We start from the raw sequence: 27117 nt of genomic DNA, 5'->3' as shown, positions 1-27117 counted from the left end.
AGACCATTTGAAAACAGTTACGATCAACTATGTTAAACTAATGAATAATGACTTACTTCGTTGTCTGAAGCATTGTGTCACCCTAAACATCATTTTATTTCCCTTTGAAAAATGACATTTTGATTTGAGGACAGTTGTTCATAGACACACAGGGTTAAATAGTTTGGAGAGTGAAGCATGTCGTTCCCTCCTTGCGGAGTTCCCCAGCAGGAAAAGACTCATAAGGACCTGCACAACGTCACACAGAGTAACAATACACCCTCTTTAAAAGGCAGGGCATCCTCTACTGCAGACTGAAGACCATTCGATCAGTAAAGATGGAGCCCTCACTGGAGTCCTCCTCTCCTTTCCTGCTACAGACTTTATGGGACAAGATAAGAGCACAAGAAGACTTTCTCCGCTCTCCCTTGTTCCCTGTCCTGTTCTCCATGACACTCTATCTGAGCTGCTGCCTGCCTTACCTGTGCCTGGACACCCTGTCCTCCAGAGTAGCCCTGGTGCACCGCTACAAGATTCAGTCACAGAGCAGGGTGACCTGGGCAATGGCATGGAGCTGCCTGGCTACCTCCCTGCACACCCACGCTGTGTTCATTTTCCCCCTCAGTGTTCTGCACTGGTACTGGAGACCAGTGGTCCTCCCTGCCCAAGCCCCTGGGTCTCTTCGTGTGGCCTGGGATGTGTTAGCCTGTCTCCTTCTCTTTGACCTGCAGTACTTTGTGTGGCACGTGCTGCACCACAAGGTGCCCTGGCTCTACCGGACTTTCCATAAGGTGCACCACCGCTACACAGCCACCTTCGCCCTGACCACAGAGCACTCTGGGATCTGGGAGACCCTGAGTCTGGGCTTGTTTGCTGCAGTGAACCCTAACCTGCTGGGCTGCCACCCGCTCACCAAGATGTTCTTCTTCACCCTGAACATCTGGCTGTCTGTGGAGGACCACTCAGGTTATGACCTGCCCTGGGCCCCTCACAGACTGGTACCCTTTGGGCTCTATGGCGGATCTCCACACCACGACCTCCACCATCTCAAGTTCATGGTCAACTACGCACCCTACTTCACACACTGGGACAGGCTGTTTGGCTCGCTGCTGCATACAGACAAACCAGACACGTTTGATGTAGATGTGTTGGATGCTTCAAAAAGATGTGATACAGCATCAAGTGGTGTGACTGATGTAAGCCATGCACCAGTGTATGAGACTACACAAAGCTGTGTGAAAGACTATGAGGTACAGTTCAGAGGAAAATGAGGACCTGTTCTCTGACTGTTATTTGGATTTTTATGAATAATGACTAAATTATGTATACATTTAACTTAGAACGAAACTAAACAGAATAGTACTATGTCACTGTATGAATGTATGAATCTTATCTCTGTTTTTAAAAATGGCAAAACTGTGAAGAAAAAAATTGAGAATCATGTGACCAATGGACTATTACTGTAGCTGCTTCAATACAATGAATTTATGTATGTGTGTGTATATGAGTGTATATATGGGTGATTCTGCAACTTTGGCCACTTTGGCCGTGCAAACTTTCAGAAAGTAAAACTTATTCAAACACCATTTTACCAGTATTGTACTTGCCTTTTATTTGTCTAGAAACTATATCTGATAATGCCTGCGATCGTACTATTCAGGAATGTATATATTTTTGTCCCTTTTCCCAGACAGCCATAGACAAATGTCATTTCCATCACGTCATTAAACATCCATTTTTGTTGAAAATCAAATATCATACAATTGATTTATGACGGAGTTCTTATACATTTGTACATGAACTTGTATTGAATATTATTTTAAGTGATTTTTAAGGTTTTCCTAATATGAATAATTCAACACGATGCCTGAATGTATAAACTTGCCTTGCTGACAGCTGAAAACATTTATTTATCATGAAAAATAAGATATTTCCACCCAACCTTTTTGTGAGATTATGATAATAACCGTATGATTTCCATATCTAAAACAAATAAATGTATGTAAATTATACAGAATATACTAATTTACCTCAAAAATATGGGTTGTGATGGAAATGACAAGGTGTGGTGGAAATGACTTCTATGTAAAAATAAAACATGAAAACAAAGTGAACAGCCTGGATTTCACTGGTGTATTTACACAGGTACTGTAGTTCTCTGCAAAGTTAATATGCACAATGATCTCCTCTTTCTCCGGATTCTCTATTAATTCTCTCAGTTTGGAGTATTGGTGTCGAATGTTGTACACGTGTTTCCCCAACTTCTCTTTCAATCCGTTGGAGAAGTCCTCCAATAGAATCTGCAGTGTGCCACCTACCTTTTATTTTACTGTCAAATGTACAGTGAACTTCTCCATGTTTCCCTCTTTGTTTTTCTTCTCTCTCGCTTTGTTTTTCCACTCTAACCACTATGTCTGCTCACCAGCATCAAAGTCAGATATTTTAAGCTCTTTGGCTTGGCAAAGAGAGCACTCTCTATACATGTACTCTTTCTTCAGGTTCTCACAGCACAAAGACTCAATAACTTCCTCAATGTTGCTGCAGCTGATCACTTAGTGATATTGTAGTTTGTCCGCCATGAACTGGAGGTTGGCGTGGGTTTTGCAGAGACATGTATCCCTATCTTGTACTGCTGCCTTGACAACACCAACATGATGTCTTTTGCAGAATTCACAGTAGGAAATTTGAATTTCTGAATATTCCCTCTTAAACTTCTGATAAAGGTTCTGAATTGTGTCATTCAAGAAGTGCTTCTGCTTTTTCTTCTTGTTCCTCGTTAGTGTGTCCTTTTCCCTGTTGTCTCTGCTGTTGTCATCACGTTCATAGAATCTTGTGATGTTCTCTTCTGTGGCTGTGCTAATTCGGTTACACAAATTTTTCCTGGAGTATTGAAGACTTGACGGCCTGTTTTCATTGGCCCCAAAATTCTCTGTTTGCGGCTTTGACCAGGCCATACGTTCTCAGGATGTCTGAGCATTTTTGAAGCCCCTTGTTTGTCCTTGGCACTGCAATTTATTTTATACTTTTGTTTTAACTCTGCAATGATGGCATTTTGAAACAATACAATCCTTCTCAAGTTCTTCAGAGTTCCCTTCATTTGCGTTTTTGTCTTTGTCTTTGGGGAATCTTGTCTCTCCATTTTGTTCATCAGTCGATCATACCTTTTTTTGTATTTCTCAGCATTCCATAAAGCATGATCAAGTTTGACATTTGTCATAATAAGATCTCTGTATGCTCTGTATGCACACTCACAATAAATATTGATATAGATTTTATTTAATTGACTCTTTCTGTAGTACATAATATTATATAATGTGTAATTATTAATGTTTTCTCATAGAAAAACGTAGTAGAAGCTTAAAAGTCTGGGTTAGGGACAAGGGCAAAATAGTGAAATTGAGGTATACAATGCATCTGAAAAGTAGCTAGAATACTTGATAGAGAGGTGTTTTAAAAAGTATGGGGTGATTCCAGTGTGAACTTAACATACACATATTTGTATTTGTTTTATTTTTTATAAAATCCCCAAAATTGACCCGAGGACATAGAAGTGCCCGTAGTTGCATAATCACCCATATATTTATAGATCGATATCTATATCTATATCTATATCTATATATCTATATCTATATCTATATATATATATATATATGTGTGTGTGTGTGTGTATACAGTGTGTATACATATAAATATATATATATATGTGTATCTATAAATATATATATATGTGTATCTATATATATATATACTGTATACATATATCTAATGTGTATATTTGCTGAATAAAAACATGTGAAATGTTGGTCCCATGTTTCATGAGCTGAAAGTGTTGTATCTTGAGACAGGCTTGAATAAGCTAAGTAGCCAATGGGCAGAGGGTAGTATAATTTGTCTAATTCTCTGTAATAATAATGCATTTTATTTTATAAGGTGGATTCTTGCATCATTTTCAGTCAACTCCTTGTCTGAAGGAGAAGTGGATAAACAGGTTGATATCAAGCCCTGCATGTGTTTTTTTCAAAAGTCTCACGGAATGTAGACCTACATTGAATACCACACATTGGCTGCTAGTGTAGGCTGAATGATTGAACAGCTATTTCTATGTTAAGATGTTATGGGGTGCATTTTCTCCATTGTTTTTGATGGTAGGTCACTCTGGTAGGCCTACATCATGATCAAATAGCCACAGTAGCCTTCTTGGCCACTTTTAAAACTGTAACTTAAAGTGGGTACAGCCTCAGAGTTCACAGTAAAAGTTTGCTGGAAGTTGCACAGAATTTTCACAACGCTCAGGTTTGCACTCAGCAGACATGACATTTGCTCAGTGACGAAAAACATTTGAGGGAACATTGGTGGTGGGTGCTGAGGAGTATTTCTGTCTATAATAAAGCACTTTTGGCTGGGCTTGGCTCCCCAGTAGGTGGGCCCGGCTCCCAAGTGGGTGGGCCTATGCCCTCCCAGGCCTACCCAATTTCCTTATATGAAATGTAACTCAGTAAAATCGTTGGAATATACAGTATGTGTATGTGTGTGTATGTGTATATATGTGTGTGTGTGTGTGTATATACAGTACCAGTCAAAAGTTTGGACACACCTACTAATTCAAGGGTTTTTCTTTTCTTTTACAATTTTCTACATTGTAGAATAATAGTGAAGACATGAAAACTATGAAATAGCACATATCATGTAGTAACCCAAATAAAGTGTTAAACAAATCCAAATATATTTTGCACACTCTTGACATTCTCTCAACCAGCTTCTTGAGGTGGTCACCTGGAATGCATTTAAATTAACAGGTGTCACTGGTTAAAAGTTCATTTGTGGAATTTCTTTCCTTCTTAATGCGTTTGAGCCAATCAGTTGTGTTGTGACAATGTAGGTGTGGTACAGATGATTGCCCTATTTGGTAAAAGACCAAATCCATATTATGGCAAGAACAGCTCAGATAAGCAAAGAGAAATGACAGTCCATCATTACTTTAAGACGTGAAGGTCAGTCAATTTGCACAATTTCAAAAACGTTGAAAGTTTCTTCAAGTGCAGTTGCAAAAAACATGACCGCCAAAGGAAAGGAAGGGTTACCTTTGATGCAGAGGATACGTTCATTAGTTACCAGCAATAATATTTTTCTTCGATTTTTTACTAAATAAAACACAATCTGAAATGTATAGTGTGTACATATTCAAACCAGATGTCAAACTGTTAAGGAGAGCACACTGTGAGTAGAGTAGATTTATGACCAATATTTCCTGACCAGTAATTCCTGTTTTAATACCGGATGGAAAACTCACTGGAAAACTCACTGAAATTGTACCTCCCTTCCAACAGATCAGTACATGTCAATGAACTATTGGCAGAGGTACCAAAATTAAAACATTACTTACAATACAACTGTGACACAACATCCTCTGTGCAAAAATATCTTTCAAGACAAAACAGTGCATGGAAATAGAGAATCATGCCTGTCAGGTTCTATGTAGTAGGGTGCCAAAGTGTCTGTCATCTCACTTGGGCATTGGAGAATTGTGAAAGCAAACTGAGGTATGTGAATATTATGGGAGCAGTATGGGTTTTGGGATGTTAAATGCACATGAATCCATCAATGCAAAACTAACAGTTACATCCACAACTGGTTCGTTTTGGGCATAACTTGAACTGTACCCGTCCCAGCGAAGAAAAACGAGGTTTGGGATTTTCCATTAAAAAAATGCTTTAGATTGAACTTTCATGAGTATGTTTAGAGCGAATCTAATCAAATCACAGCAAATCAATGTCATTGGTTGTTAACACATATTTGCATAATGCATGTTGATGTATTCCGTAAGACTGGCTGAGACAGAGTGGCTGATGGTAAAGGGACAATGACCCTCAAGACTCTTGTTCGCTAACCTGACATTCATATACAGTACCTGCTACTCCCTGTTCCTCGCGTTCCCTTTCCTTTTCTTTTCACCCTCCCATCTCTCTCTTGCACAAAACTTCTCTCGTTGGCTTCTGATATTTTATTTAATTATTCTCATGGCCTCATACTGTAGGTAGCTAGGAACCATTCCCCAGTGTATGCTCCTAAATACCCTGAAAAAACTTTCCCTGCCTTTCCCACTGATGACATCATTTCAAATCACTGATGAAATTAACATCAGATGTTCATCAGATGTTTTTAAGACCAAGACAAACACCATTAGATGCCAGAGACAGTGAAATATGTTTTTCATACAATAAACTCCTGGCTGAATAAAATAAAGTATTTTTTGTTAACCAATAAGTTTTTATGTGAGTCTGCCTGTAAGTTACAGTGTAACAGACGCTGCGAGCTAGCTAACGGTGACGGTGTCTTTTAAATTCGACACAAGTTAAGTTATATCTAGTTAACGTTGTATTTAATGTAGTTTTGCTATCTGTGCCAGGCTATACATGAGACAGATGATATCTAATTAACATTATATTTAATGTAGTCTTGCTATCTGTGCCAGGCTATAAATGAGACAGATGACGTAACATCATGCACAAACCTTTTCGTACTCAGTTGCTTTCATTCAGTAGGCCATTGCAAAACAATTATCAGTAGGTCATGTGTAGAAAAGGCGACATAGTGTTGATCACAATGTCATTGTATTATCCTCAACTTCTCAACTGTAGGCTAGCTAATGACTAACGTTAGATGGATATATGGAAACTCTTCAAGAGAAGCAGTGCCAGCAGCCAGAAGGCCAATCTGGTGAGAAATTAAGATTTGACCAGTTCAAACAAACAAATTAAAACTTAAACTGATTAATCACCTATTAAGCCTTGAGTTATTGTAAATAGGAGTTTAATAACAATACATGTCAAAACACAGCAGACAAGAATGAGGGAAAGCAGTTGGAGGCTGACAGGGCTGAGGGAGCATGTCTGAAGAAGGTTAGTGAGAAAAAAAGCAAGTAGATGTTTAAGCTTTCAGTTCAATCAATGTACAGTATATGGCAGCATACAGTGGGGCAAAAAAGTATTTAGTCAGCCACCAATTGTCCAAGTTCTCCCACTTAAAAAGATGAGAGCGGCCTGTAATTGTCATCATAGGTACACGTCAGCTATGACAGACAAAATTAGATTTTTTTTTCTTCAGAAAATCACATTGTAAGATTTTTTATGAATTTATTTGCAAATTATGGTTGAAAATAAGTATTTGGTCAATAACAAAAGTTTATCTCAATACTTTGTTATATAGTATTCCGAGAGGGAGGAACAACAAACAGATCCAGAGAGAGAGGAACAACAAACAGATACAGAGAGAGAGGAACAACAAACAGATCCAGAGAGAGAGGAACAACAAACAGATCCAGAGAGAGAGAGAGGAACAACAAACAGATCCAGAGAGAGAGGGACAACAAACAGATCCAGAGAGAGAGGGACAACAAGCAGATCCAGAAAGAAAGGGACAACAAACAGATCCAGAGAGAGAGAGAGAGAGAGAGAGAGAGAGAGAGAGAAAGAGAGAGAGAGAGAGAGAGAGAGAGAGAGAGAGAGAGAGAGAGAGAGAGAGAGAGAGAGAGAGAGAGAGAGAGAGAGAGGAACAACAAACAGATCCAGAGAGGGAGGTACACCAAACAGATCCAGAGAGAGAGTGACAACAAACAGATCCAGAGAGAGAGAGAGGAACAACAAACAGATCCAGAGAGAGAGGAACAAACAAACAGATCCAGAGAGGGAGGGACAACAAGCAGATCCAGAGAGAGAGGGACAACAAGCAGATCCAGAGAGAGAGGGACAACAAACAGATACAGAGAGGGAGGGAAAACAAACAGATCCAGAGAGAGGGACAACAAACAGATCCAGAGAGAGAGAGAGGAACAACAAACAGATCCAGAGAGGGAGGGACAACAAACAAATCCAAAGAGGGAGGGACAACAAACAAATCCAGAGAGAGAGGAACAACAAACAGATCCAGAGAGGGAGGAACAACAAACATCCAGAGAGGGAGGAACAACAAACAGATCCAGAGAGGGAGGAACACCAAACAGATCCAGAGAGAGAGGGACAACAAACAGATCCAGAGAGAGAAAGAGGGACAACAAACAGATCCAGAGAGAGAGAGAGGAACAACAAACAGATCCAGAGAGAGAGGCACAAAAAACAGATCCATAGAGAGAGAGAGGGACAACAAACAGATCCAGAGAGAGAGGTACAACAAACAGATCCAGAGAGAGAGGTACAACAAACAGATCCAGAGAGAGAGGTACAAAAAAACAGATCCAGAGAGAGAGGTACAAAAAACAGATCCAGAGAGGGAGGGAGGAACAACAAACAGATCCAGAGAGGGAGGAACAACAAACGGATCCAGAGAGAGAGGGACAACAAACAGTTCCAGCACGAAAGGAACAACAAACAGATCCATAGAGAGAGGAACAGCAAACAGATCCAGAGAGAGAGGAACAACAAACAGATCCAGAGAGGGAGGAACAACAAACAGATCCAGAGAGGGAGGGACAACAAACAGGTCCAGAGAGAGAGAGAGTGGAACAACAAACAGATCCAGAGAGAGAGAGAGGAACAGCAAACAGATCTAGAGAGGGAGGGACAACAAACAGATCCAAAGAGGGAGGGACAACAAACAGATACAGAGAGAGAGGAACAACAAACAGATCCAGAGAGGGAGGAACAACAAACATCCAGGGAGGGAGGAACAACAAACAGATCCAGAGAGAGAGAGAGAGGGACAACAAACAGATCCAGAGAGAGAGAGAGGGACAACAAACAGATCCAGAGAGAGAGGCACAAAAAAACAGATCCATAGAGAGAGAGAGGGACAACAAACAGATCCAGAGAGGGAGGAACAACAAACAGATCCAGAGAGAGAGGAACAACAAACAGATCCAGAGAGAGAGGAACAACAAACAGAGCCAGAGAGAGAGGAACAACAAACAGATCCAGAGAGGGAGGGAGGAACAACAGACAGATCCAGAGAGGGAGGAACAACAAACAGATCCAGAGAGAGAGGGACAACAAACAGATCCAGCGAGAAAGGAACAACAAACAGATCCATAGAGAGAGGGACAACAAACAGATCCAGAGAGAGAGGAACAAAAATCAGATCCAGAGAGAGAGGAACAAAAAACAGATCCAGAGAGAGAGGGAGGAACAACAAACAGATCCAGAGAGAGAGGAACAAAAAACTGATCCAGAGAGGGAGGAACAACAAACAGATCCAGAGAGAGAGGAACAAACAGACCCAGAGAGAGAGGAACAACAAACAGATCCAGAGAGAGAGGGAGGAACAACAAACAGATCCAGAGAGAGAGGAACAACAAACAGATCCAGAGAGAGAGGGAGGAACAACAAACAGATCCAGAGAGAGAGGAACAACAAACAAATCCAGAGAGAGAGGGAGGAACAACAAACAGATCCAGAGAGAGAGGAACAACAAACAGATCCAGAGAGAGAGGAACAAAAAACAGATCCAGAGAGGAAGGAACAACAAACAGATCCAGAGAGAGAGGAACAACAAACAGATCCAGAGAGAGAGGGAGGAACAACAAACAGATCCAGAGAGAGAGAGAGGGACAACAAACAGATCCAGAGAGAGAGGCACAAAAAAACAGATCCATAGAGAGAGAGAGGGACAACAAACAGATCCAGAGAGGGAGGAACAACAAACAGATCCAGAGAGAGAGGAACAACAAACAGATCCAGAGAGAGAGGAACAACAAACAGATCCAGAGAGAGAGGAACAACAAACAGATCCAGAGAGGGAGGGAGGAACAACAGACAGATCCAGAGAGGGAGGAACAACAAACAGATCCAGAGAGAGAGGGACAACAAACAGATCCAGCGAGAAAGGAACAACAAACAGATCCATAGAGAGAGGGACAACAAACAGATCCAGAGAGAGAGGAACAAAAATCAGATCCAGAGAGAGAGGCACAACAAACAGATCCAGAGAGAAAGGAACAATAAACAGATCCAGAGAGAGAGGATCAAAAAACAGATCCAGAGAGAGAGGGAGGAACAACAAACAGATCCAGAGAGAGAGGAACAAAAAACTGATCCAGAGAGGGAGGAACAACAAACAGATCCAGAGAGAGAGGAACAACAAACAGACCCAGAGAGAGAGGAACAACAAACAGATCCAGAGAGAGAGGGAGGAACAACAAACAGATCCAGAGAGAGAGGAACAACAAACAGATCCAGAGAGAGAGGGAGGAACAACAAACAGATCCAGAGAGAGAGGAACAACAAACAAATCCAGAGAGAGAGAGAGGGACAACAAACAGATCCAGAGAGAGAGGCACAAAAAAACAGATCCATAGAGAGAGAGAGGGACAACAAACAGATCCAGAGAGGGAGGAACAACAATCAGATCCAGAGAGAGAGGAACAACAAACAGATCCAGAGAGAGAGGAACAACAAACAGATCCAGAGAGAGAGGAACAACAAACAGATCCAGAGAGAGAGGGATGAACAACAAACAGATCCAGAGAGAGAGGAACAACAAACAAATCCAGAGAGAGAGGAACAACAAACAGATCCAGAGAGAGAGGAACAACAAACAGATCCAGAGAGAGAGGAACAACAAACAGATCCAGAGAGAGAGAGAGGAACAACAAACAGATCCAGAGAGAGAGAGAGGAACAACAAACAGATCCAGAGAGAGAGGGACAACAAACAGATCCAGAGAGAGAGGAACAACAAACAGATCCAGAGAGAGAGGAACAACAAACAGATCCAGAGAGAGAGAGAGAGGAACAACAAACAGATCCAGAGAGAGAGGGACAACAAACAGATACAGAGAGAGAGGGACAACAAGCAGATCCAGAAAGAAAGGGACAACAAACAGATCCAGAGAGAGAGGGACAACAAGCAGATCCAGAAAGAAAGGGACAACAAACAGATCCAGAGAGAGAGAGAGAGAGAGAGAGAGAGAGAGAGAGAGAGAGGAACAACAAACAGATCCAGAGAGGGAGGTACACCAAACAGATCCAGAGAGAGAGTGACAACAAACAGATCCAGAGAGAGAGAGAGGAACAACAAACAGATCCAGAGAGAGAGGAACAAACAAACAGATCCAGAGAGGGAGGGACAACAAGCAGATCCAGAGAGAGAGGGACAACAAGCAGATCCAGAGAGAGAGGGACAACAAACAGATACAGAGAGGGAGGGAAAACAAACAGATCCAGAGAGAGGGACAACAAACAGATCCAGAGAGAGAGAGAGGAACAACAAACAGATCCAGAGAGGGAGGGACAACAAACAAATCCAAAGAGGGAGGGACAACAAACAAATCCAGAGAGAGAGGAACAACAAACAGATCCAGAGAGGGAGGAACAACAAACATCCAGAGAGGGAGGAACAACAAACAGATCCAGAGAGGGAGGAACAACAAACAGATCCAGAGAGAGAGGGACAACAAACAGATCCAGAGAGAGAAAGAGGGACAACAAACAGATCCAGAGAGAGAGAGAGGAACAACAAACAGATCCAGAGAGAGAGGCACAAAAAACAGATCCATAGAGAGAGAGAGGGACAACAAACAGATCCAGAGAGAGAGGTACAACAAACAGATCCAGAGAGAGAGGTACAACAAACAGATCCAGAGAGAGAGGTACAAAAAAACAGATCCAGAGAGAGAGGTACAAAAAAACAGATCCAGAGAGGGAGGGAGGAACAACAAACAGATCCAGAGAGGTAGGAACAACAAATGGATCCAGAGAGAGAGGGACAACAAACAGATCCAGCGAGAAAGGAACAACAAACAGATCCATGGAGAGAGGAACAACAAACAGATCCAGAGAGAGAGGAACAACAAACAGATCCAGAGAGGGAGGAACAACAAACAGATCCAGAGAGGGAGGGACAACAAACAGGTCCAGAGAGAGAGAGAGTGGAACAACAAACAGATCCAGAGAGAGAGAGAGGAACAGCAAACAGATCTAGAGAGGGAGGGACAACAAACAGATCCAAAGAGGGAGGGACAACAAACAGATACAGAGAGAGAGGAACAACAAACAGATCCAGAGAGGGAGGAACAACAAACATCCAGAGAGGGAGGAACAACAAACAGATCCAGAGAGAGAGAGAGAGGGACAACAAACAGATCCAGAGAGAGAGAGAGGGACAACAAACAGATCCAGAGAGAGAGGCACAAAAAAACAGATCCATAGAGAGAGAGAGGAACAACAAACAGATCCAGAGAGGGAGGAACAACAAACAGATCCAGAGAGAGAGGAACAACAAACAGATCCAGAGAGAGAGGAACAACAAACAGATCCAGAGAGAGAGGAACAACAAACAGATCCAGAGAGGGAGGGAGGAACAACAGACAGATCCAGAGAGGGAGGAACAACAAACAGATCCAGAGAGAGAGGGACAACAAACAGATCCAGCGAGAAAGGAACAACAAACAGATCCATAGAGAGAGGGACAACAAACAGATCCAGAGAGAGAGGAACAAAAATCAGATCCAGAGAGAGAGGAACAAAAAACAGATCCAGAGAGAGAGGGAGGAACAACAAACAGATCCAGAGAGAGAGGAACAAAAAACTGATCCAGAGAGGGAGGAACAACAAACAGATCCAGAGAGAGAGGAACAACAAACAGACCCAGAGAGAGAGGAACAACAAACAGATCCAGAGAGAGAGGGAGGAACAACAAACAGATCCAGAGAGAGAGGAACAAAAAACTGATCCAGAGAGAGAGGGAGGAACAACAAACAGATCCAGAGAGAGAGGAACAACAAACAAATCCAGAGAGAGAGGGAGGAACAACAAACAGATCCAGAGAGAGAGGAACAACAAACAGATCCAGAGAGAGAGGGAGGAACAACAAACAGATCCAGAGAGAGAGGAACAACAAACAAATCCAGAGAGAGAGGGAGGAACAACAAACAGATCCAGAGAGAGAGGAACAACAAACAGATCCAGAGAGAGAGGAACAAAAAACAGATCCAGAGAGGAAGGAACAACAAACAGATCCAGAGAGAGAGGAACAACAAACAGATCCAGAGAGAGAGGGAGGAACAACAAACAGATCCAGAGAGAGAGAGAGGGACAACAAACAGATCCAGAGAGAGAGGCACAAAAAAACAGATCCATAGAGAGAGAGAGGGACAACAAACAGATCCAGAGAGGGAGGAACAACAAACAGATCCAGAGAGAGAGGAACAACAAACAGATCCAGAGAGAGAGGAACAACAAACAGATCCAGAGAGAGAGGAACAACAAACAGATCCAGAGAGGGAGGGAGGAACAACAGACAGATCCAGAGAGGGAGGAACAACAAACAGATCCAGAGAGAGAGGGACAACAAACAGATCCAGCGAGAAAGGAACAACAAACAGATCCATAGAGAGAGGGACAACAAACAGATCCAGAGAGAGAGGAACAAAAATCAGATCCAGAGAGAGAGGCACAACAAACAGATCCAGAGAGAAAGGAACAATAAACAGATCCAGAGAGAGAGGATCAAAAAACAGATCCAGAGAGAGAGGGAGGAACAACAAACAGATCCAGAGAGAGAGGAACAAAAAACTGATCCAGAGAGGGAGGAACAACAAACAGATCCAGAGAGAGAGGAACAACAAACAGACCCAGAGAGAGAGGAACAACAAACAGATCCAGAGAGAGAGGGAGGAACAACAAACAGATCCAGAGAGAGAGGAACAACAAACAGATCCAGAGAGAGAGGGAGGAACAACAAACAGATCCAGAGAGAGAGGAACAACAAACAAATCCAGAGAGAGAGAGAGGGACAACAAACAGATCCAGAGAGAGAGGCACAAAAAAACAGATCCATAGAGAGAGAGAGGGACAACAAACAGATCCAGAGAGGGAGGAACAACAATCAGATCCAGAGAGAGAGGAACAACAAACAGATCCAGAGAGAGAGGAACAACAAACAGATCCAGAGAGAGAGGAACAACAAACAGATCCAGAGAGAGAGGGAGGAACAACAAACAGATCCAGAGAGAGAGGAACAACAAACAAATCCAGAGAGAGAGGAACAACAAACAGATCCAGAGAGAGAGGAACAACAAACAGATCCAGAGAGAGAGGAACAACAAACAGATCCAGAGAGAGAGAGAGGAACAACAAACAGATCCAGAGAGAGAGAGAGGAACAACAAACAGATCCAGAGAGAGAGGGACAACAAACAGATCCAGAGAGAGAGGAACAACAAACAGATCCAGAGAGAGAGGAACAACAAACAGATCCAGAGAGAGAGAGAGAGGAACAACAAACAGATCCAGAGAGAGAGGGACAACAAACAGATACAGAGAGAGAGGGACAACAAGCAGATCCAGAAAGAAAGGGACAACAAACAGATCCAGAGAGAGAGGGACAACAAGCAGATCCAGAAAGAAAGGGACAACAAACAGATCCAGAGAGAGAGAGAGAGAGAGAGAGAGAGAGAGAGACAACAAACAGATCCAGAGAGGGAGGTACACCAAACAGATCCAGAGAGAGAGTGACAACAAACAGATCCAGAGAGAGAGAGAGGAACAACAAACAGATCCAGAGAGAGAGGAACAGACAAACAGATCCAGAGAGGGAGGGACAACAAGCAGATCCAGAGAGAGAGGGACAACAAGCAGATCCAGAGAGAGAGGGACAACAAACAGATACAGAGAGGGAGGGAAAACAAACAGATCCAGAGAGAGGGACAACAAACAGATCCAGAGAGAGAGAGAGGAACAACAAACAGATCCAGAGAGGGAGGGACAACAAACAAATCCAAAGAGGGAGGGACAACAAACAAATCCAGAGAGAGAGGAACAACAAACAGATCCAGAGAGGGAGGAACAACAAACATCCAGAGAGGGAGGAACAACAAACAGATCCAGAGAGGGAGGAACAACAAACAGATCCAGAGAGAGAGGGACAACAAACAGATCCAGAGAGAGAAAGAGGGACAACAAACAGATCCAGAGAGAGAGAGAGGAACAACAAACAGATCCAGAGAGAGAGGCACAAAAAACAGATCCATAGAGAGAGAGAGGGACAACAAACAGATCCAGAGAGAGAGGTACAACAAACAGATCCAGAGAGAGAGGTACAAAAAACAGATCCAGAGAGAGAGGTACAAAAAAACAGATCCAGAGAGGGAGGGAGGAACAACAAACAGATCCAGAGAGGTAGGAACAACAAACGGATCCAGAGAGAGAGGGACAACAAACAGATCCAGCGAGAAAGGAACAACAAACAGATCCATGGAGAGAGGAACAACAAACAGATCCAGAGAGAGAGGAACAACAAACAGATCCAGAGAGGGAGGAACAACAAACAGATCCAGAGAGGGAGGGACAACAAACAGGTCCAGAGAGAGAGAGAGTGGAACAACAAACAGATCCAGAGAGAGAGAGAGGAACAGCAAACAGATCTAGAGAGGGAGGGACAACAAACAGATCCAAAGAGGGAGGGACAACAAACAGATACAGAGAGAGAGGAACAACAAACAGATCCAGAGAGGGAGGAACAACAAACATCCAGAGAGGGAGGAACAACAAACAGATCCAGAGAGAGAGAGAGAGGGACAACAAACAGATCCAGAGAGAGAGAGAGGGACAACAAACAGATCCAGAGAGAGAGGCACAAAAAAACAGATCCATAGAGAGAGAGAGGAACAACAAACAGATCCAGAGAGGGAGGAACAACAAACAGATCCAGAGAGAGAGGAACAACAAACAGATCCAGAGAGAGAGGAACAACAAACAGATCCAGAGAGAGAGGAACAACAAACAGATCCAGAGAGGGAGGGAGGAACAACAGACAGATCCAGAGAGGGAGGAACAACAAACAGATCCAGAGAGAGAGGGACAACAAACAGATCCAGCGAGAAAGGAACAACAAACAGATCCATAGAGAGAGGGACAACAAACAGATCCAGAGAGAGAGGAACAAAAATCAGATCCAGAGAGAGAGGAACAAAAAACAGATCCAGAGAGAGAGGGAGGAACAACAAACAGATCCAGAGAGAGAGGAACAAAAAACTGATCCAGAGAGGGAGGAACAACAAACAGATACAGAGAGAGAGGAACAACAAACAGACCCAGAGAGAGAGGAACAACAAACAGATCCAGAGAGAGAGGGAGGAACAACAAACAGATCCAGAGAGAGAGGAACAAAAAACTGATCCAGAGAGAGAGGGAGGAACAACAAACAGATCCAGAGAGAGAGGAACAACAAACAAATCCAGAGAGAGAGGGAGGAACAACAAACAGATCCAGAGAGAGAGGAACAACAAACAGATCCAGAGAGAGAGGAACAAAAAACAGATCCAGAGAGGAAGGAACAACAAACAGATCCAGAGAGAGAGGAACAACAAACAGATCCAGAGAGAGAGGGAGGAACAACAAACAGATCCAGAGAGGGAGGAACAACAAACAGATCCAGAGAGAGAGGGACAACAAACAGATCCAGAGAGAGAAAGAGGGACAACAAACAGATCCAGAGAGAGAGAGAGGAACAACAAACAGATCCAGAGAGAGAGGCACAAAAAACAGATCCATAGAGAGAGAGAGGGACAACAAACAGATCCAGAGAGAGAGGTACAACAAACAGATCCAGAGAGAGAGGTACAAAAAACAGATCCAGAGAGAGAGGTACAAAAAAACAGATCCAGAGAGGGAGGGAGGAACAACAAACAGATCCAGAGAGGTAGGAACAACAAACGGATCCAGAGAGAGAGGGACAACAAACAGATCCAGCGAGAAAGGAACAACAAACAGATCCATGGAGAGAGGAACAACAAACAGATCCAGAGAGAGAGGAACAACAAACAGATCCAGAGAGGGAGGAACAACAAACAGATCCAGAGAGGGAGGGACAACAAACAGGTCCAGAGAGAGAGAGAGTGGAACAACAAACAGATCCAGAGAGAGAGAGAGGAACAGCAAACAGATCTAGAGAGGGAGGGACAACAAACAGATCCAAAGAGGGAGGGACAACAAACAGATACAGAGAGAGAGGAACAACAAACAGATCCAGAGAGGGAGGAACAACAAACATCCAGAGAGGGAGGAACAACAAACAGATCCAGAGAGAGAGAGAGAGGGACAACAAACAGATCCAGAGAGAGAGAGAGGGACAACAAACAGATCCAGAGAGAGAGGCACAAAAAAACAGATCCATAGAGAGAGAGAGGAACAACAAACAGATCCAGAGAGGGAGGAACAACAAACAGATCCAGAGAGAGAGGAACAACAAACAGATCCAGAGAGAGAGGAACAACAAACAGATCCAGAGAGAGAGGAACAACAAACAGATCCAGAGAGGGAGGGAGGAACAACAGACAGATCCAGAGAGGGAGGAACAACAAACAGATCCAGAGAGAGAGGGACAACAAACAGATCCAGCGAGAAAGGAACAACAAACAGATCCATAGAGAGAGGGACAACAAACAGATCCAGAGAGAGAGGAACAAAAATCAGATCCAGAGAGAGAGGAACAAAAAACAGATCCAGAGAGAGAGGGAGGAACAACAAACAGATCCAGAGAGAGAGGAACAAAAAACTGATCCAGAGAGGGAGGAACAACAAACAGATACAGAGAGAGAGGAACAACAAACAGACCCAGAGAGAGAGGAACAACAAACAGATCCAGAGAGAGAGGGAGGAACAACAAACAGATCCAGAGAGAGAGGAACAAAAAACTGATCCAGAGAGAGAGGGAGGAACAACAAACAGATCCAGAGAGAGAGGAACAACAAACAAATCCAGAGAGAGAGGGAGGAACAACAAACAGATCCAGAGAGAGAGGAACAACAAACAGATCCAGAGAGAGAGGAACAAAAAACAGATCCAGAGAGGAAGGAACAACAAACAGATCCAGAGAGAGAGGAACAACAAACAGATCCAGAGAGAGAGGGAGGAACAACAAACAGATCCAGAGAGAGAGAGAGGGACAACAAACAGATCCAGAGAGAGAGGCACAAAAAAACAGATCCATAGAGAGAGAGAGGGACAACAAACAGATCCAGAGAGGGAGGAACAACAAACAGATCCAGAGAGAGAGGAACAACAAACAGATCCAGAGAGAGAGGAACAACAAACAGATCCAGAGAGAGAGGAACAACAAACAGATCCAGAGAGGGAGGGAGGAACAACAGACAGATCCAGAGAGGGAGGAACAACAAACAGATCCAGAGAGAGAGGGACAACAAACAGATCCAGCGAGAAAGGAACAACAAACAGATCCATAGAGAGAGGGACAACAAACAGATCCAGAGAGAGAGGCACAAAAATCAGATCCAGAGAGAGAGGCACAACAAAAAGATCCAGAGAGAAAGGAACAATAAACAGATCCAGAGAGAGAGGATCAAAAAACAGATCCAGAGAGAGAGGGAGGAACAACAAACAGATCCAGAGAGAGAGGAACAAAAAACTGATCCAGAGAGGGAGGAACAACAAACAGATCCAGAGAGAGAGGAACAACAAACAGACCCAGAGAGAGAGGAACAACAAACAGATCCAGAGAGAGAGGGAGGAACAACAAACAGATCCGGAGAGAGAGGAACAACAAACAGATCCAGAGAGAGAGGGAGGAACAACAAACAGATCCAGAGAGAGAGGAACAACAAACAAATCCAGAGAGAGAGGGAGGAACAACAAACAGATCCAAAGAGAGAGAGAGGGACAACAAACAGATCCAGAGAGAGAGGCACAAAAAAACAGATCCATAGAGAGAGAGAGGGACAACAAACAGATCCAGAGAGGGAGGAACAACAATCAGATCCAGAGAGAGAGGAACAACAAACAGATCCAGAGAGAGAGGAACAACAACCAGATCCAGAGAGAGAGGAACAACAAACAGATCCAGAGAGAGAGGTAGGAACAACAAACAGATCCAGAGAGAGAGGAACAACAAACAAATCCAGAGAGAGAGGGAGGAACAACAAACAGATCCAGAGAGAGAGGAACAACAAACAGATCCAGAAAGAGAGGAACAAAAAACAGATCCAGAGAGGAAGGAACAACAAACAGATCCAGAGAGAGAGGAACAACAAACAGATCCAGAGAGAGAAGAAAACAAATAGATCCAGAGAGAGAGGAACAACAAACAGATCCAGAGAGAGAGGGAGGAACAACAAACAGATCCAGAGAGAGAGAGAGGGACAACAAACAGATCCAGAGAGAGAGGCACAAAAAAACAGATCCATAGAGAGAGAGAGGGACAACAAACAGATCCAGAGAGGGAGGAACAACAAACAGATCCAGAGAGAGAGGAACAACAAACAGATCCAGAGAGAGAGGAACAACAAACAGATCCAGAGAGAGAGGAACAACAAACAGATCCAGAGAGAGCGGGAGGAACAACAAACAGATCCAGAGAGAGGGACAACAAACAGATTCAGAGAGAGAGGCACAAAAAAACAGATCCATAGAGAGAGAGAGGGACAACAAACAGATCCAGAGAGGGAGGAACAACAAACAGATCCAGAGAGAGAGGAACAACAAACAGATCCAGAGAGAGAGGAACAACAAACAGATCCAGAGAGAGAGGAACAACAAACAGATCCAGAGAGAGAGGAACAACAAACAGATCCAGAGAGAGAGGAACAACAAACAGATCCAGAGAGGGAGGGAGGAACAACAGACAGATCCAGAGAGGGAGGAACAACAAACAGATCCAGAGAGAGAGGGACAACAAACAGATCCAGCGAGAAAGGAACAACAAACAGATCCATAGAGAGAGGGACAACAAACAGATCCAGAGAGAGAGGAACAAAAATCAGATCCAGAGAGAGAGGAACAACAAACAGATCCAGAGAGAAATGAACAATAAACAGATCCAGAGAGAGAGGATCAAAAAACAGATCCAGAGAGAGAGGGAGGAACAACAAACAGATCCAGAGAGAGAGGAACAAAAAACTGATCCAGAGAGGGAGGAACAACAAACAGATCCAGAGAGAGAGGGAAAACAAACAGATCCAGAGAGAGAGGAACAACAAACAGATCCAGAGAGAGAGGGAGGAACAACAAACAGATCCAGAGAGAGAGAGAGGGACAACAAACAGATCCAGAGAGAGAGGCACAAACAAACAGATCCATAGAGAGAGAGAGGGACAACAAACAGATCCAGAGAGGGAGGAACAACAAACAGATCCAGAGAGAGAGGAACAACAAACAGATCCAGAGAGAGAGGAACAACAAACAGATCCAGAGAGAGAGGAACAACAAACAGATCCAGAGAGGGAGGGAGGAACAACAGACAGATCCAGAGAGGGAGGAACAACAAACAGATCCAGAGAGAGAGGGACAACAAACAGATCCAGCGAGAAAGGAACAACAAACAGATCCATAGAGAGAGGGACAACAAACAGATCCAGAGAGAGAGGCACAAAAAAACAGATCCATAGAGAGAGAGAGGGACAACAAACAGATCCAGAGAGGGAGGAACAACTAACAGATCCAGAGAGAGAGGAACAACAAACAGATCCAGAGAGAGAGGAACAACAAACAGATCCAGAGAGAGAGGAACAACAAACAGATCCAGAGAGGGAGGGAGGAACAACAGACAGATCCAGAGAGGGAGGAACAACAAACAGATCCAGAGAGAGAGGGACAACAAACAGATCCAGCGAGAAAGGAACAACAAACAGATCCATAGAGAGAGGGACAACAAACAGATCCAGAGAGAGAGGAACAAAAATCAGATCCAGAGAGAGAGGAACAACAAACAGATCCAGAGAGAAAGGAACAATAAACAGATCCAGAGAGAGAGGATCAAAAAACAGATCCAGAGAGAGAGGGAGGAACAACAAACAGATCCAGAGAGAGAGGAACAAAAAACTGATCCAGAGAGGGAGGAACAACAAACAGATCCATAGAGAGAGGAACAACAAACAGACCCAGAGAGAGAGGAACAACAAACAGATCCAGAGAGAGAGGGAGGAACAACAAACAGATCCAGAGAGAGAGGAACAACAAACAATCCAGAGAGAGAGGGAGGAACAACAAACAGATCCAGAGAGAGAGGAACAACAAACAAATCCAGAGAGAGAGGGAGGAACAACAAACAGATCCAGAGAGAGAGGGACAACAAACAGATCCAGCGAGAAAGGAACAACAAACAGATCCATAGAGAGAGGGACAACAAACAGATCCAGAGAGAGAGGAACAAAAATCAGATCCAGAGAGAGAGGAACAACAAACAGATCCAGAGAGAAAGGAACAATAAACAGATCCAGAGAGAGAGGATCAAAAAACAGATCCAGAGAGAGAGGGAGGAACAACAAACAGATCCAGAGAGAGAGGAACAAAAAACTGATCCAGAGAGGGAGGAACAACAAACAGATCCAGAGAGAGAGGAACAACAAACAGACCCAGAGAGAGAGGAACAACAAACAGATCCAGAGAGAGAGGGAGGAACAACAAACAGATCCAGAGAGAGAGGAACAACAAACAGATCCAGAGAGAGAGGGAGGAACAACAAACAGATCCAGAGAGACAGGGAAAACAAACAAATCCAGAGAGAGAGGGAGGAACAACAAACAGATCCAGAGAGAGAGGAACAACAAACAGATCCAGAGAGAGAGGAACAAAAAACAGATCCAGAGAGGGAGGAACAACAAATAGATCCAGAGAGAGTGGAACAACAAACAGATCCAGAGAGAGAGAGAGGAACAACAAACAGATCTAGAGAGGGAGGGACAACAAACAGATCCAAAGAGGGAGGGACAACAAACAGATACAGAGAGAGAGGAACAACAAACAGATCCAGAGAGGGAGGAACAACAAACATCCAGAGAGGGAGGAACAACAAACAGATCCAGAGAGAGAGAGAGAGGGACAACAAACAGATCCAGAGAGAGAGAGAGGGACAACAAACAGATCCAGAGAGAGAGGCACAAAAAAACAGATCCATAGAGAGAGAGAGGGACAACAAAGATCCAGAGAGGGAGGAACAACAAACAGATCCAGAGAGAGAGGGAGGAACAACAAACAGATCCAGAGAGAGAGGAACAACATCAGATCCAGAGAGAGAGGAACAACAAACAGATCCAGAGAGGGAGGGAGGGACAACAAACAGATCCAGAGAGAGAGAGAGGGACAACAAACAGATCCAGAGAGAGAGGCACAAAAAAACAGATCCAGAGAGGAAGGAACAACAAACAGATCCAGAGAGAGAGGAACAACAAACAGATCCAGAGAGAGAGGGAAAACAAACAGATCCAGAGAGAGAGGAACAACAAACAAATCCAGAGAGAGAGGGAGGAACAACAAACAGATCCAGAGAGAGAGGGAAAACAAACAAATCCAGAGAGAGAGGGAGGAACAACAAACAGATCCAGAGAGAGAGGAACAACAAACAGATCCAGAGAGAGAGGAACAAAAAACAGATCCAGAGAGGGAGGAACAACAAATAGATCCAGAGAGAGTGGAACAACAAACAGATCCAGAGAGAGAGAGAGGAACAACAAACAGATCTAGAGAGGGAGGGACAACAAACAGATCCAAAGAGGGAGGGACAACAAACAGATACAGAGAGAGAGGAACAACAAACAGATCCAGAGAGGGAGGAACAACAAACATCCAGAGAGGGAGGAACAACAAACAGATCCAGAGAGAGAGAGAGAGGGACAACAAACAGATCCAGAGAGAGAGAGAGGGACAACAAACAGATCCAGAGAGAGAGGCACAAAAAAACAGATCCATAGAGAGAGAGAGGGACAACAAAGATCCAGAGAGGGAGGAACAACAAACAGATCCAGAGAGAGAGGGAGGAACAACAAACAGATCCAGAGAGAGAGGAACAACAAACAGATCCAGAGAGAGAGGAACAACAAACAGATCCAGAGAGGGAGGGAGGGACAACAAACAGATCCAGAGAGAGAGAGAGGGACAACAAACAGATCCAGAGAGAGAGGCACAAAAAAACAGATCCAGAGAGGAAGGAACAACAAACAGATCCAGAGAGAGAGGAACAACAAACAGATCCAGAGAGAGAGGGAAAACAAACAGATCCAGAGAGAGAGGAACAACAAACAGATCCAGAGAGAGAGGGAGGAACAACAAACAGATCCAGAGAGAGAGAGAGGGACATCAAACAGATCCAGAGAGAGAGGTACAAAAAAACAGATCCATAGAGAGAGAGAGGGACAACAAACAGATCCAGAGAGGGAGGAACAACAAACAGATCCAGAGAGAGAGGAACAACAAACAGATCCAGAGAGAGAGGAACAACAAACAGATCCAGAGAGAGAGGAACAACAAACAGATCCAGAGAGAGAGGGAGGAACAACAAACAGATCCAGAGAGAGAGAGAGGGACAACAAACAGATCCAGAGAGAGAGGCACAAAAAAACAGATCCATAGAGAGAGAGAGGGACAACAAACAGATCCAGAGAGGGAGGAACAACAAACAGATCCAGAGAGGGAGGAACAACAAACAGATCCAGAGAGAGAGGAACAACAAACAGATCCAGAGAGGGAGGAACAACAAACAGATCCAGAGAGGGAGGGAGGAACAACAGACAGATCCAGAGAGGGAGGAACAACAAACAGATCCAGAGAGAGAGGGACAACAAACAGATCCAGCGAGAAAGGAACAACAAACAGATCCATAGAGAGAGGGACAACAAACAGATCCAGAGAGAGAGGAACAAAAATCAGATCCAGAGAGAGAGGAACAACAAACAGATCCAGAGAGAAAGGAACAATAAACAGATCCAGAGAGAGAGGATCAAAAAACAGATCCAGAGAGAGAGTGAGGAACAACAAACAGATCCAGAGAGAGAGGAACAAAAAACTGATCCAGAGAGGGAGGAACAACAAACAGATCCAGAGAGAGAGGAACAACAAACAGACCCAGAGAGAGAGGAACAACAAACAGATCCAGAGAGAGAGGAACAACAAACAGATCCAGAGAGGGAGGGAGGAACAACAGACAGATCCAGAGAGGGAGGAACAACAAACAGATCCAGAGAGAGAGGGACAACAAACAGATCCAGAGAGAGAGGCACAAAAAAACAGATCCATAGAGAGAGAGAGGGACAACAAACAGATCCAGAGAGGGAGGAACAACAAACAGATCCAGAGAGAGAGGAACAACAAACAGATCCAGAGAGAGAGGAACAACAAACAGATCCAGAGAGAGAGGAACAACAAACAGATCCAGAGAGGGAGGGAGGAACAACAGACAGATCCAGAGAGGGAGGAACAACAAACAGATCCAGAGAGAGAGGGACAACAAACAGATCCAGCGAGAAAGGAACAACAAACAGATCCATAGAGAGAGGAACAACAAACAGATCCAGAGAGAGAGGAACAAAAATCAGATCCAGAGAGAGAGGAACAACAAACAGATCCAGAGAGAAAGGAACAATAAACAGATCCAGAGAGAGAGGATCAAAAAACAGATCCAGAGAGAGAGTGAGGAACAACAAACAGATCCAGAGAGAGAGGAACAAAAAACTGATCCAGAGAGGGAGGAACAACAAACAGATCCAGAGAGAGAGGAACAACAAACAGACCCAGAGAGAGAGGAACAACAAACAGATCCAGAGAGAGAGGAACAACAAACAGATCCAGAGAGGGAGGGAGGAACAACAGACAGATCCAGAGAGGGAGGAACAACAAACAGATCCAGAGAGAGAGGGACAACAAACAGATCCAGAGAGAGAGGCACAAAAAAACAGATCCATAGAGAGAGAGAGGGACAACAAACAGATCCAGAGAGGGAGGAACAACAAACAGATCCAGAGAGAGAGGAACAACAAACAGATCCAGAGAGAGAGGAACAACAAACAGATCCAGAGAGAGAGGAACAACAAACAGATCCAGAGAGGGAGGGAGGAACAACAGACAGATCCAGAGAGGGAGGAACAACAAACAGATCCAGAGAGAGAGGGACAACAAACAGATCCAGCGAGAAAGGAACAACAAACAGATCCATAGAGAGAGGAACAACAAACAGATCCAGAGAGAGAGGAACAAAAATCAGATCCAGAGAGAGAGGAACAACAAACAGATCCAGAGAGAAAGGAACAATAAACAGATCCAGAGAGAGAGGATCAAAAAACAGATCCAGAGAGAGAGGGAGGAACAACAAACAGATCCAGAGAGAGAGGAACAAAAAACTGATCCAGAGAGGGAGGAACAACAAACAGATCCAGAGAGAGAGGAACAACAAACAGACCCAGAGAGAGAGGAACAACAAACAGATCCAGAGAGAGAGGGAGGAACAACAAACAGATCCAGAGAGAGAGGAACAACAAACAGATCCAGAGAGAGAGGGAGGAACAACAAACAGATCCAGAGAGAGAGGAAAAACAAACAAATCCAGAGAGAGAGGGAGGAACAACAAACAGATCCAGAGAGAGAGGAACAACAAACAGATCCAGAGAGAGAGGAACAAAAAACAGATCCAGAGAGGGAGGAACAACAAACAGATCCAGAGAGAGTGGAACAACAAACAGATCCAGAGAGAGAGAGAGGAACAACAAACAGATCTAGAGAGGGAGGGGCAACAAACAGATCCAAAGAGGGAGGGACAACAAACAGATACAGAGAGAGAGGAACAACAAACAGATCCAGAGAGGGAGGAACAACAAACATCCAGAGAGGGAGGAACAACAAACAGATCCAGAGAGAGAGAGAGAGGGACAACAAACAGATCCAGAGAGAGAGAGAGGGACAACAAACAGATCCAGAGAGAGAGGCACAAAAAAACAGATCCATAGAGAGAGAGAGGGACAACAAACAGATCCAGAGAGGGAGGAACAACAAACAGATCCAGAGAGAGAGGGAGGAACAACAAACAGATACAGAGAGAGAGGAACAACAAACAGATCCAGAGAGAGAGGAACAACAAACAGATCCAGAGAGGGAGGGAGGAACAACAGACAGATCCAGAGAGGGAGGAACAACAAACAGATCCAGAGAGAGAGGGACAACAAACAGATCCAGCGAGAAAGGAACAACAAACAGATCCATAGAGAGAGGGACAACAAACAGATCCAGAGAGAGAGGAACAAAAATCAGATCCAGAGAGAGAGGAACAACAAACAGATCCAGAGAGAAAGGAACAATAAACAGATCCAGAGAGAGAGGATCAAAAAACAGATCCAGAGAGAGAGGGAGGAACAACAAACAGATCCAGAGAGAGAGGAACAACAAACAGACCCAGAGAGAGAGGAACAACAAACAGATCCAGAGAGAGATGGAGGACCAACAAACAGATCCAGAGAGAGAGGAACAACAAACAGATCCAGAGAGAGAGGGAGGAACAACAAACAGATCCAGAGAGAGAGGAACAACAAACAAATCCAGAGAGAGAGGGAGGAACATCAAACAGATCCAGAGAGAGAGGAACAACAAACAGATCCAGAGAGAGAGGAACAAAAAACAGATCCAGAGAGGAAGGAACAACAAACAGATCCAGAGAGAGAGGAACAACAAACAGATCCAGAGAGAGAGGAACAACAAACAGATCCAGAGAGAGAGGAACAAAAAACAGATCCAGAGAGGGAGGAACAACAAACAGATCCAGAGAGAGTGGAACAACAAACAGATCCAGAGAGAGAGAGAAGAACAACAAACAGATCTAGAGAGGGAGGGACAACAAACAGATCCAAAGAGGAAGGGACAACAAACAAATACAGAGAGAGAGGAACAACAAACAGATCCAGAGAGGGAGGAACAACAAACATCCAGAGAGGGAGGAACAACAAACAGATCCAGAGAGAGAGAGAGTGACAACAAACAGATCCAGAGAGAGAGGCACAAAAAAACAGATCCATAGAGAGAGAGAGGGACAACAAACAGATCCAGAGAGGGAGGAACAACAAACAGATCCAGAGAGAGAGGAACAACAAACAGATCCAGAGAGAGAGGAACAACAAACAGATCCAGAGAGAGAGGAACAACAAACAGATCCAGAGAGGGAGGGAGGAACAACAGACAGATCCAGAGAGGGAGGAACAACAAACAGATCCAGAGAGAGAGGGACAACAAACAGATCCAGCGAGAAAGGAACAACAAACAGATCCATAGAGAGAGGGACAACAAACAGATCCAGAGAGAGAGGAACAAAAATCAGATCCAGAGAGAGAGGGACAACAAACAGATCCAGAGAGAAAGGAACAATAAACAGATCCAGAGAGAGAGGATCAAAAAACAGATCCAGAGAGAGAGGGAGGAACAACAAACAGATCCAGAGAGAGAGGA

General features: G+C 43.9%; 1 protein-coding gene across 1 annotated transcript; it reads left to right on the top strand.

Annotated features, from left to right (window-relative positions):
• The first annotated feature begins 287 nt into the window (after nt 1-287).
• On the top strand, nt 288-2143 carry LOC110529015 (cholesterol 25-hydroxylase-like protein). The gene has a single exon (XM_021611166.2). It carries the CDS (start codon nt 318-320, stop codon nt 1248-1250), a length of 933 nt encoding a protein of 310 aa, XP_021466841.1. The 5' UTR covers nt 288-317; the 3' UTR covers nt 1251-2143.
• Nucleotides 2144-27117: the final 24974 nt, after the last annotated feature.

This window comes from Oncorhynchus mykiss, chromosome 1 (assembly GCF_013265735.2).
Source record: "Oncorhynchus mykiss isolate Arlee chromosome 1, USDA_OmykA_1.1, whole genome shotgun sequence".
Lineage (NCBI taxonomy): Eukaryota > Metazoa > Chordata > Actinopteri > Salmoniformes > Salmonidae > Oncorhynchus > Oncorhynchus mykiss.
This window is presented reverse-complemented; position numbering and strand designations above follow the sequence as displayed.